The sequence below is a fragment of the Rhipicephalus microplus genome, chromosome 10, assembly GCF_043290135.1.
Source record: "Rhipicephalus microplus isolate Deutch F79 chromosome 10, USDA_Rmic, whole genome shotgun sequence".
Classification (NCBI taxonomy): domain Eukaryota; kingdom Metazoa; phylum Arthropoda; class Arachnida; order Ixodida; family Ixodidae; genus Rhipicephalus; species Rhipicephalus microplus.
Genome location: NC_134709.1, coordinates 30,410,242 through 30,423,447, shown reverse-complemented (window position 1 = coordinate 30,423,447; position 13,206 = coordinate 30,410,242). Strand labels below are relative to the sequence as shown.

At 42.6% G+C, this 13,206-nt stretch overlaps 1 protein-coding gene across 1 annotated transcript; it reads right to left on the bottom strand.

The window, feature by feature from the left end:
* Positions 1 to 1,504: 1,504 nt before the first annotated feature.
* Positions 1,505 to 13,193, bottom strand: mRF1 (mitochondrial translation release factor 1). Its single transcript, XM_037433006.2, has 7 exons — positions 12,732 to 13,193; positions 10,488 to 10,579; positions 8,089 to 8,272; positions 6,920 to 7,083; positions 4,586 to 4,703; positions 3,818 to 3,954; positions 1,505 to 1,723 (listed from the first exon to the last, which is right to left on the bottom strand). Exons 1-7 carry the CDS (start codon positions 13,183 to 13,185, stop codon positions 1,508 to 1,510), a joined length of 1,365 nt encoding a protein of 454 aa, XP_037288903.2. The 5' UTR covers positions 13,186 to 13,193; the 3' UTR covers positions 1,505 to 1,507.
* Positions 13,194 to 13,206: the final 13 nt, after the last annotated feature.

Genomic DNA, 13,206 nt, shown 5'->3' with positions numbered 1-13,206 from the left:
ACTTACTCACTTTCCATCGTGGCATGTGCGATGCAGTTTTAAACGAGGTACAGCATTGGCGGCAGCATGGTTTTGAGCTGCTGTGCCCGACGTCACGGATAAGATTCTCACTCATTGCCCAAAAGTTTCATCGGAGATGAATATAAAAAGAAACACTTCTTGCCGTGGGTTAGACTGGGGTTTACATATCCTCGTCAAAATCAAAGTGAAGTTCTGCCACTGCGTTTCTCAATAACCCAGTGAAATTTTGTGATGTAAAACCCGACATATTAATAATATATCGTATTATCTGGCACAGTTACCTTGCTGCATTTGTCACCTATAACGTTTTTTCGTACCTATCACTCTCTTAGGCCTGATACACAAACTTCTAACGTGCATTGTAACTTCATAAGGATCGGGCTTCGCTGTTTCCATTAACACGTACCAGGTATCCGATATTACGAGTTATAGCCTTGGTGAAGCATATATGCAGATTCGGCAACGCTACGACATGCTTATAGCTCACGCGTAGTCGTATATCTCCAGGAGATCATGCACTTCTATTTTTCTGCACGCGGCACATACGCTGAGATGTACCTTTTCACAGATGATCGCGTCGAATGTATTTTTACCTTGACTACAATGTCAGATCGTAAAGTTACATTGACAATCGGTTACTGAAACCGGCCCACAACGAATACTAGTGTTTTCGCCAACAGGATACATCGCATTATTCACACTGCACACACCATGCACAATATTCCCACTTTTACCGTCCGTGAAGATGACACTTTTACCGTCCTTTCAACACACACTACATACCACAGTCAACACTGCACATTTTCGAAGAAGATGCCGCTGTTCCTCTCACAGGCCGCCACGTGTGTTCACTTCTCGTAAATAAACAGCCAGCTAGCATGGCGAATATTTCATCACGCACTTTATCACACACCTAGATGTTCTCTGACACATGTCACAGCTAATATTGCCACTGTGAGATTAAAATTAAGCTTTCAAAAAGAAAAAAAAATTGCACTGAGCGACAGCACCCAACTCAGCCACCGGCGGGAGTGTTTTGCCAACTACCGCCGTACCCCGGTAGAGGTCTATTTTCGGGTCACACAGAGCACGGCGACCACTTAATAGATCTGAGGCGGGCGGCAACCATTTTGACAGACGCAACGATGCTGTTACGCAGTAGAAGTCGCTGAGCCGTGAGCTAATTGGTTCTACATTCGTCAAGTCTCTTCCAGCACCGGCACTGCAGATATCTGAATCACCCAGAAGTGGACGATTTGACCACTGGCAGCATTGGCGCCAAGTGACGCGAGCATACAAAACGTCGGAAAAACGCTGCATATGTTTCGGGCTTAATACTGACACAACTGATCCACTATTTATCTACTATAGCATCTTTCGTCCACTTGTTTTCACAATTACATTACGTCTACTAAAATTCCTTTTGCTCTCCTTCGCATCATCTGTTAGTTTTCATTTTATGCCTAAAAAAAGAGCCCTTGAATTTTCATTTCTTTCCTTCATTTACTACTGGCTGTAGCACTTCTAGGACTATTTCTTTTCTCGACTCTTTAAGTAGTCTTTGTATAACGTTGTCGAGTAGTTCCTCTCCTTGTAGAAACTCTGCGATGTTGTGAACTGTGATGGGTATTCTGTGGTCGGTGACGCGGTCCTGCGCATAGTTGTATGTTCGGATTTTCTCGGAACGGCCTCTTGACCCTACCTGATGTGTATAAAAGGAAACAAAACATCGAAAGGCATATTCAGATTGTGCATTTTTAGAGTTCATTAATAAAAATTCTGGAGTAAACATATACGTAAATTCATTGCACCTCTAATACCTTGGTCACATTGGCAAATTCAATGTCAATTTGAGCTTACGCACTCACAATTAGTGTACCAGGGGTGTACGTATTCCTTTCTCTATTCTTTTTTGCCGCCATTAGCAGTCTGCGATTGGTTGAAGTGGTGGCAAATAGCATAGAAAAATAGAAACGTTTCCCGATTGAACCCCTAAATGTCATTTCAGCTTCGCGAGAAAAGGAAGTGTTTACGGATATGATGGCAATAGCGATTGGCAATTCAGTAGCACGGCTGTTATAATTTCAGGTAATGTGTTCAAATGAACTTCATGTACAAACAAAACAGCTGTGGCCATTGCACGGCATGTGCTGGGCATAACTCATAGCTGTAAACTTCTCGAGCGAGAATAGCAGCAGTTTTTGTAGAGCTGTGTGGACAGCAAAATTTTGGGTGCAAGGTGAATTCAAATATCGAAGTGCAAATTTAATTAAATACTTTTTGAATATTTCTAGAATACTTTTCTAATACTTTGAATTGAAATTGCAGGGAAAAAATTAGAGAGGATTTTTAAGCATATTCTTCTGAGTGTTTCTTTTCGCTAGGCGGCTGATGTGCTGGCTGGCGGGGTGGCCTTTCATTGTTGTCTTATCCAAGAATGAGGCAATGCAGAGGCCGAATTGTATTATTGTACTACATGATTTGGTAGAACAAAAATGTTGCCAACAAATTACATGTGAAAGGCTAAGACGTTATTTCCTAAGCTTGTTCACGACAGGGTTCGTGCTCCTTTGCATGGCAAAAATTTGAGTCTTCAAAATTTTTCAAAGCTATGTCGGTGAATTTTTAAGAACTGTATTGTCAGAAACCCAATCAACATATTTCAGGGGAGGACTTAGGCTTAAAATGTATTCATGGAAGAAGGGCAACATCGATGATTTGATTTATTTATGGGGTTTAACGTCCCAAAACTACCATATGATTATGAGAGACGTAGTGGAGGGCTCCGGGAATTTCGACCACCTGGGGTTCTTTACCGTGCACTCAAATCTGAGCACACGGGCCTGCAACATTTCTGCTTCCATAGAAGGGCAACATTGATGGAGCAAACGTCGAAAACGTGGCTGCAATTACATTTCCTTTCTAGAGAACATTCGATCATATTTCCTTGGAGTTGCATACGGATAGTCACTTGTAGCATTCCTCAATTCCAGTAATCGCTACTCCTTAATTTTGATATGAATGTCCACCTGCTGCTTGGCAGTCTTCGAAAGGGTGTTTGACTTGATGATGCATGTCAAGCCGCTAGTTGCCTCTGCCTTTTCCGCATACCAGTCTGCTGTAGCAGCTAATTCCTTGAGAGTTATTTTTAGTTTCTCTTTTGTGAACGTTTTGACATCCTTCTCCATGGAACATATTTTATTCCATTTATAATCCCCCTGCTGCTCCTGCCTTTTCAGAGTTTCCTCAAATGCACAGTGTTGGCTTCTTTTGTGATAGGCACATTACATATGCCACCTGCTACATATACGACATCACGAATAATGTGCTGTGGAATGCGCGGAAACGTTAATAAAAAATTTAGAAAAGGTGAATTCAAAGATTTGCAAAAATCCCAGCACTTTCAAGGCTTTGAAAATGAACTTTTCTAGTTCAAGGGTTTTCAACGGCCTGCATGAGCCCCGTCACTACTGAACTGTGGAAGCCCAACTGATGTGACGAACAAGAGTGTGCACCCTTCCAGTACGCAATGCCAAATCTGCCTCCTAGACATCCTATCTTTTATTAAAGTGCCTAAAATTTTGGATGCTAAAACTCATCGGGGTCCAATTTTTTTATTGACTTCCTGTCCGAATTTCAGTTCCAGAACAGCATAATTGAGTCCCCACCTCAGCCACATCTATTATCTCCATGTCAAAACCAGCGTTTTCTCTAGTGAATACATTTGCAACTGCAGAGGTTACAAAAACAAGGTTACCAAAAAAAAAAAGGTTACCACAGCTGCTTCGCACCTTACCTGAAGTTTTCTTTCGGCTGAGTGTTGGCTGAGCTGCTTCTCGAGTTGCATCTGGTAGAGCTTTGCCCGCAATATCTTCAGGGCTATCTCCTTGTTCATAAGCTGCGAGCGCTCCTTGCCCGATTCGACCATGGTTCCTGTCAAATGGAGACGTACATTGGTTTTGAGAACTCTGCAGTCTTTGGTCAAACTTACGAGGCACTGGAACCGCACCTCACAAGAAGATGCAATCCATTTCTAGACGCACGGTTTTAAAGGGGAGCAGTTCAGGCTTGTTCGTATTGCATAATCCTTAGTGTGACGCCGCAGAAATGCAGTAAAAGACAAGAGAGGACACTTGCAAGCACTTGTCGGTGTTCCTGCTTGTCGTAATCAAAAAGACCCAAAAGGACTCCACATGAACACCTAATCAGCTTTTCCTTATTTTAACCTCTTGCTCCGTGTGTTTCTGCACTAGTATTACGCTAAAAATTGTGCATAGCCAAATCGCAGTAAACTACAAATATCTGAATCTACTGAGGTACAGGAATTTGACTTTATGCTTCTAAAAAGCCCCAATTAATAAGCATACGAATTTCCTCTCTGCTGTGCTATCTTCAGCAGCTTGTTTTTGAAATGTTGTCATAAATGCAGAGGTTTGTAAATTTTTACAAACCCGGGCATCTAAATGTGATTTCTAGCATACACTCGTGTGAATGCTTATTGCGACTTGGAACATTTTTTACTGGAATAAGTACAGTCGGGCTATAAGGGATCTCGGCGTCTTACCAGTTGGAGTGTGTAGTATCTGTACTGCAGACTCTGTCTTATTCACATGCTGACCTCCTGGGCCACTAGCTTTCTTTGTTTTTATGACTAGGTCCTTCGGGTTGACATCAACCTCAACCTGTTCTGGCAAAGAAAGAAAAAAAGGCGGCAGTGAGCAACCTCCTACAGAAGGTTATGTCTAATGAATAAGTTTGGAAGGTTTGGAAGTCAGTATAAACATAACAAGGGATATGAAAGGGAGTGAGAAAATAAAGACTTTTAGGTTTGTACTTAAGGTTCACTAACAAACAGGCTGTGGTCATAAGGCATGCACCTTCTGTAATGATCACAGGCCTTGTAGCTGAAGGACCCCTAAACCACCTTCGATAAACATTTCAAGTAAATGGGCACATCGAGTTTACAATGCCATCACAATCAGCAATGCCAAACGTGGCAATGCTACATGCCATCACTGCCCCACAAAATGCAAGCAACAATCTTTTCTACTCTGTGGGTCTTTTAGCAATCCTCATACACTTGGCGTTCTCCGTGATGGAAAGATGTTTGCTCATCATTCACAAAACCCGTTTGTCTGCTCGCAAGTATGGGCAACGCCCACAGCTCTTCCTCCTCTCAGGGTCAGGAGAAACGATCAACCAAGAGGAGAGATGAGCGTATGAATGGAGTATAACGAAGGAAAAAGGAAACAAATGAAAATTTTTTTTGCGTCATCAAACACGTGTAGCTCCACTATTACGGTACAGTTTTGAGGAATCGTCAGGGCTATGTGTTCTTTGTGGATTCGCACACACCTGCAACACCACAGCTAAATTTCGACCGCTGGGTGCACATCGATGTCTATTTTCGAAGGTGAGTTTATTCTGCCATGCAAATATCCTGTACACAAACATGACACTGAACAAGCCTGAAGCTCAGTAAATGGCTCACGAAATAATGTATACCGACAGTTAAAGTCTCTATTTGCATGGTGCACCTAACGGCACTGGCACTGTTGTGAGGTCAGGCTGCAGAGTGAATTCTTGCAACTTCATGCATCAGTGGAGCTAGAAGTGATGACACCAGGCACCAAAACAATCCAGATGGCCGCTTTTGCGTCGTCAGCAGAGCTACGAGGTGGGATTGCCGTGAAGATGTTACGATATCTTGTGCTAGCACGTAACAAGGAGCTCCTACCATGTTGCGACGTCAGGGTACAGTAGGAACTGAAACTAGCGTAGAAAAATATGCCTGTAATTACTTTTTCAGAGTGCGCTTACACTTCAAAAACATTTCTAAGCTCTTGAGGGCTAGGCTTTTCATTTCATGCGAAAAACCAATACAAAGTTTTTGTGTCTGTGCTCCCTTGAATGCTGCTTGTCGTTTACACTATCGGCTCTACTGCAGTGGGCAGTAAAGTGCAGCTATGTGTCTTATAGCTCCGAAGTGCTCTACTTTAAAGGTGTTTGGTTCTACTACTATGGTCAACTAAAGCACATAATGGCCAATAGATATCTACACGCTTGGGCAGGCTCCACAGGCAAAGAGAAATGCCAGTGCCAAAACAGAACACAACTCATCACTGCCACTGAAAGCAATGACGCTGCTCACGAAAGGCCACACTATTTTCAACACTGTTCCAACCACTGCTGTAAATGGAAACGCTAGAAAGGCATGCAAAAGAATCCTGAAACTGATGCAATAATGGCCACATTACGATGGTACGCTTCAGTAGTGGCCTACTGAAGAGACACACTCGTAGATGTCGCGCTATTGATGAAACATAGGACTTCAGTCTGAATGAACTAGTCGTGCTTCTTGTGTAAAAGACCGCATATGCACTGGCGGCACGGCCACCTCGTTTGGACACAAGACTTACGTTAACCATTTATGTGCACTCTTGGCAGTGGAAGTTCCTGTACATCACTCCTCATAGAAATGTTTTATTGCACACAACCACTTCGGTGAACGCAGTTGTACTGTGTTTAACGAGTCGAGTATTTTAGCAGGAATTTCAAAGTATTTTTTTTATTGCTTTAGAAATGCTCACTGCCAGCAGATAACTATTGCGTGCAATTTGAGTGGGTCATTGAATTCGTCTACGAAGAATTATAGAATCGCTGACTATACAATGATTAGATAAATTAATTCCTTTGCTGCAAAATACCTTAAAAGTGTATGGGTTTAAACTCGTTGGTACGACTTGATCTTCCAACAGCGCTCTTTCCTGTGTGTTTCTTTTCTTTCTGTCCCCTTGTTTCTGTGCTGTCTTAGACAGATGCAAAACACTATTTTACTTTCTATGAATTATGCCTTCAGAAGGCGATACACAACGAGTATATTTATGACCTATCTCACCTCACTAGGCATTGGCATGACCGCAACGGCCATGGTGCTGGTGTGTATGCGACCAGACTTCTCCGTGGCCGGCACCCTTTGGACTCGATGGACGCCGCTTTCAAACTTGAGGGACTTCCCCACGTCTCTTCCACCAATGCTTAAAGAAGCGTGCCGCACGCCTCCTGCAAAGTGGTAAAAATAGAAGTGAAATGGTAAAAAAGGCCGACAGCCACTTGACTGCGTTATTAAATGTCTGAGTCTTTATTCCAGACATGCATACACAAACAAATGGTTAAGGAGAAGAGAAAAAAGCTGCTCAATCACGGCCTGACAATGCTCCCTTCCCCCACGTAAAGCAACGCAGCAGTGATTTCTGAAGTTATTCTTTGGCAACAAGAAGTCAATTTTGTCGGAAACAAATCATGCACATAAAAAGATTTCAGCCTCACACGATAATCACCATACGGTTATTCGGATAATGATATATATGTGCAAACCAAGAGCTCAATCGAGGGGTTACGGTGATAAATATACAAGTATTAGCAGACGGAGTTCACTTGTGACAGCTTTTACAACTCTAGATTCTCTTCACCACAATTGTTGTTTACTCCTTGCATGTTTTTGGCCTAAGAGGCGATCTTATAGTGGCCCGATTTCTCCTGTTCCGAAACACTGGATTTCTTCTTCCTCCCATCGGGAATAACAGCAGAGAGAAGGCGAGAAGAAGAAAATTCCCAGTATCCGTACGTCTCTCAAATCCTGATGCAATATCCCCTTCCTTAATGAACCACATACAGTAACCTTTTTGCAAACAGAACTCCAATAAAATAGAACATACGTGTTTTCCTGGTCCCATGAGGTTCTGTTTAACAAGAGTCTACTGTATTAGATATGGTAAAGATTTTCTTTCAAACATTACCGGACGTTTCGTTGAAATGTACCTCGGGCAGACTGCATGAGACTGTGCACTGTGACTGTGTCCTTAATGAACCACATACAGTAACCTTTTTGCAAACAGAACTCCTATAAAATAGAACATACGTGTTTTCCTGGTCCCATGAGGTTCTGTTTAACAAGAGTCTACTGTATTAGATATGGTAAAGATTTTCTTTCAAACATTACCGGACGTTTCGTTGAAATGTACCTCGGGCAGACTGCATGAGACTGTGCACTGCAAGGCCACGTACCTTGGTCGGCGGTTTCGTAGTCCAGTGGAGTACAGGTCCACCCTTTCCACCTGCAGTAGTGCATGTACATTTCCATGATGTCTCCGGTGAACAGCATGGCTTCCTGGCCCCCAACACCGGCCGTCAGCTCGAGAAGCACCTCGCTCGAGTCGACGGGATCCGGAGGAACTATTTGCTCTAGAATCTGGATGAGGAATGAACCGAAATTTCGGGCAGAGCCAACTGAGGCTGTGCTGCCTGTGCGCATACGAAAGTGACAAGTGAATCACTGGGTTGGGATTAAGTGAGAACAACGTAGCTGATACAACAGTGAAGAGTCGACGTTAGCCAACACTTGCCATACATTGGGCAAACAGATGAAATGTTTTTTTTTTTTTTTTTTTTTAAAGAGGGTGTCGTTCGAACCAACATTTCGACAAGTGGTTTTGTCTACTTTGGACTGCCTACCTTTGCGCATGCCAATCAGATATGCATCCTGCTCCAATAACACTCTGTGTTCAAAAATTTTTTCTATCTTCAAACTTCAAATTTATCTTGAACTTCTGTCTCATTTGGGCAAACAGCTAACGTATCACAACACTGACTGACATTTGCCAATAGTAAGGCAACACCAGCCAACACTAAAAAGTGTTCAGCCAAATGTTGATGTTGGTCATTATCTAGCCAATGTTATAACCAGTGCTAGTTAGTGCTGGTCGTAGTATGGGATTAAATACTGTAGTCCAGGATAGCAGAGTTCACAAATTGCTAGAGAAGTTAAAGGTGATTCTATTAGGCCCTTGCATATAAATGCATGAATTTAGCTTCAGAATGTTCACACAGCTTGCTACAAAAGGGCACAGCCCACCCCTTCCATAGACTGAGCATGCCATTTTACTTTGTTTCGAGTTATGGTGAACAGCATTTGGCTTGAGTAGAGTTAGAGCCTAGTCTTTCTGCTGACGCATGGCCATGACATGAGTTCCCGCGAACGTGGATAAGCGAGCTATCATCTTACCATGCTTATCTGTTGTAGCAGATTGTGTTCCGTACACTCTGAAGGTGTAAAGAGGCTAATTTAGTTCATTTATAAGCAAGGGCCTTTCTAAGAGAAAACACCCCCTAACTCCTCTTGCAATCCTCACTTACAGTTATTCATTACTATGAACAACACCCGTTAGCACTAGCTATAGTGTTGGCCAGATAATCATGATAGGTTGTGACAAGAAAAACATGCATGATTCTTGATACTAGTAATTCACTTCCTCCAAAAATAAAATATGGCATTTTACTTAGCCCTTCTCCATCAATGTTTGAAATGTTAACTGTTTTTTTTTTTCATTGTTGCTGCTACCTTACATCTTGACAACTGAAAGTGAGCAATGGTGTCCTAAACTGATCTTTATCTCTCCGCTGTAGTACATGTCACATTTGTATTGCTCGCTTTACTCCTATTGTGACAGTCACTTTGCATTATTTTGCTGTCCTTCCTTGCATATGACATTGGCAACTGAACACGATGGGTATCAATTCTCATGCTGCCTGTGTAGATGTTTAAATGTGCACCAAGTCATGCAAACTAGGGAGCTCCCTGTGCAAACTTAAGTACACACACAATGTGCAAATCTACTTAATGGTCTTACACCAGCAGTAGATACCAGAGTTTTTAGTACGACGATACCGTTCCTCCTTTTCCGGTCATCGACCTTTTTCAGGTGAAGGCAACAACACCACAAGAGCTTTTTCAAAACACTACTGTGGTACTGTTGCGCTTCACTGTTGCCTGTCGGCCTACACATTGTCAGAGATAAGTGAGTTAAATTTAAATGTTGCTCCCTCTAACAACGTTTATGGCGAACGATTGTTAGAATTCTTCAGAGCTGTAACCTGGAACACTGTGCCTCTAGAACTATGAGTAACTTCAACCTTTTTTGTAAACATTCTTTCTTGTCTAGTAATTGTAGTCACCTTTACATACATAAATTGTACATCACTGATACTTCTATATGTATAAAACCACTCATGTAAACTTTCATGTAGTTTCTCTATTAAACAAGCTACTAGCCACATAGGCTATTGGTCCAAATATTATGTATCTTTTGTGCACACGTGTTGAACTCATTTTTATTTTATTTGATTTGAATGAGAAACCCGTCATTCTAAAGGACGCACAACGAGCAAGAATAGAGAAACACTACCGTACTGCCTTACTGTATTTGCGTACTGTATTCCTGTAACTTGCTAAAACTTTCTACAGATACAATCAGTGGGCACAGGATGATGATGTCACTATTTTGTGTGTAAACTTAAACAGGTAAGAAAGAGGGTCAACGATAGCATCAACGTTGACACGCCCAAACTAGGTAGCCACAAACCACCACAACAACAAAGACAAATTTCGCCAAGTGTCGTGCACTTGCCTGGTCATAAATATCTTGTATTTCGATTTCACACTTCTTCAGGTCATCCAGAGCCATGTTAAGCATTTCGTTATCACCCGTCTTGGTGAAATCTAAAAAGAAAAAGGAGAACGTGGACACTAGACAATTAGCGTGGCAATACCCCCTATTCTCTCGCTCTTGTCTGTCATTATTTGATGCAGAAGACGACGCTCAGTTCATGCATGAATTCATAATTAACTCTACACCGCAACTAAAAAAAAATGTTAAGTAAACAGGTCTTTCAATAAACCACGAAACTTTTGAAGAGAGGGTGTGGTTGAAGCCAACAATTTGACACGTCTTCAAGGTAGAAACTCCCAACCTTGGCAGTTTCTAGGTGGTTACACGCTTTGTATTACTCCGTCACTGTTGTTCCTTCTCAAGGTGCATCAGTTAACGATCCTTACTGAGTGGGGGCACAGATATTTATTACACACTTTCTTAGCCTCACTGTTTTTTGATCTAGCTTGCACAGCTATTAGCAGAAATATAAACTTCTTTGGTTCACCTGACTTTCTTTGTTTCAATGTAAATGCACTGAACATCACGCCAACTTTCAATCTTGAAGCAATTAAATATCACAGATAACTAATGACTGTGAAAGAAAAGAATAAGTCAGAGTTCGTTGTCTGCACTGTTTGCTCTTTTTGAAAGAGATGTTTCAATTTGCCCTACAAGCTACTTTTCAACGTGATCAGTTTCAGTAAGCGACGAATCTGCTGTTTCCTTCCCTATAACAATGCTACTTTGACTGAATGTGGGTTTAAATGATAAATAAATATCAGGGGCTATTTGTCCTATAACACTCTGGGTAAGCGCTGCACATCATTATTTTTCCTTAAACAGTTTTGTCAGCATGCTCCAGTAGCGGGCAGCAGATAGCACTGGATCCTACGTAATATTTGTATTTCATTTTTTTTAATTTGTATTCACTCCCACTTATCATGAATTGTTTATTGAGCAATAAACCTATACCCAGTACTAACCTTCTCCATTACAATCAATACCTCACAGTTTTAATTTTCCAAAGTTTATGCAACACAAATTTGGTGCCGAGAAGGGGGGGGGGGGGGCATGACAGTTTGACTTTTCATTGGGGTGGCTATACTCTCTAAAATGCTGAGAGTTTATAAAAAAGCTTTAGAGAATGAGAATTCTTGCGGAAGTCGTATCGCATCCGAAGCAATGTACACGTTACTGCATGAACAAAGCATGAAATGTGGCAGACAGAAGCAGCTGGGTTTTCGCTTTTGATAGCCATGCTAGTTGGCAATATTCATGCTGTTGCATATGATACACCACAAGAGTGGAAGCTTGGGCTAGTTAGTGCGTAGTCATATTTGCAAGATGTTTCAGCGCGCGAAAAAAGGAAAAAGGACAGGGTAGAGCATATTATTCTCATGCTCTCTTATCATCCTTTATAGCAGTATATATTCTTGCCACTCTGTGAAATAAAGTTAGTTGGAAGTCAGCGCTCTTTCTGTTTACCCTGTTCTTTTTCCTTTGTTCGCGCGCTGAAACCTTTTGCAAATATAATACACCAGTTGTGGTGGGGAAACTGGGGCCCAAATTCACAATTTTTTGTAAATGCATTTTCTCATTGGTCAGCCGGCTTCGCCGATGATATGTCCCGACTCGCGATTGGCTGAAATGTCCTCTTACGAAAATTTTTTTGAGTAAGATGTTCTTGTGCATACGGGCAAGAGGGACCCATTCGACATCAAGTTTCTCGACCGCAGATAGTTCCCTTTCAAACCTTGCGCGATCGCGATACACAGGTGTGACACGATCTTAATTGAATTTCTCTATCGTGATTGGCTCGTTCGCGCAAGCTGCACAACGGGGCCATCAGCTACGAAGAAAGATGATCCCGATCAGCCTTAATCGATCAGCAGCACGTTAAGTGAGATGGAGGCGGAAATGCTGTAGGCCCGTGTGCTCAGATTTCGGTGCACGTTAAAGAACCCCAGGTGGTCAAAATTTCAGGATACCTCCACTACGGCGTCTCTCATAATCGTATGGTGTTTTTGGGACGTTAAACCCCACATATCAATCAATCAAGCACGTTAAGTGACACTGGGTGGGGGCCCTTCTATCATCATCGAAAGAACCCTTAAGACGCTGTACATTTCGCGATATCCCCACTGCGACATTTTTTAAGCATTTAGGCTCTGTTCGAACGTTTCGGGAATGATGACTAGAGATGAGCGAGTATGAGAGAACCTTTTTCCAAGTCTTTGAGCCCATCGACTTCTTTTCTGAGAGTGTTGACTTTCTCGAAGAGGCGCACGATTGTTGACAACCGCGCCACCTTGTCGTTCAGCTCCTTGGTCCTCTTGGCGTCCAACGAACGACGCTGGAGTTCCGTCTCCACATCCCTGAGTTCCTTGGCCACCACCTGAAAATACTTCAGCAGAAGCTTGGCATCCACGGCTACGCTGTCCTTTTCGGGAAGGGTCGCAAAGTAGCGACGGTCCGGCAACGCGACCGCGGAGCGCGACCACAAGTAAGCGGTTTGTAGCGTCCCGCGCCAATTGCAGTGCCTGACTGCTACCGCTGTTTGCAAAGTCCTGCATGGCTCAGTCTTGCGAAGCGGTTGCCTAAGGAATATTCGTTGTCTGGAGAAGACGCTCAAGCCGCTTACGGCGGCCCGTCGTTTGGTCAAGGAGGCGGCCATCTTGGGAGGTCACGTGGTGCA

What these genes read in the sequence shown, in the direction of transcription:
- mRF1 (XM_037433006.2), bottom strand. Translation starts at nt 13,185, where the DNA reads ATGGCCGCCTCCTTGACCAAACGACGGGCCGCCGTAAGCGGCTTGAGC. An exon ending in GCTCAAAGACTTGGAAAAAG is followed by an intron (nt 10,580 to 12,731) that starts GTTCTCTCATAC and finishes TTTTCTTTTTAG; the next exon opens with ATTTCACCAAGACGGGTGAT. An exon ending in CAGCCGAAAGAAAACTTCAG is followed by an intron (nt 1,724 to 3,817) that starts GTAAGGTGCGAA and finishes TATACACATCAG; the next exon opens with GTAGGGTCAAGAGGCCGTTC.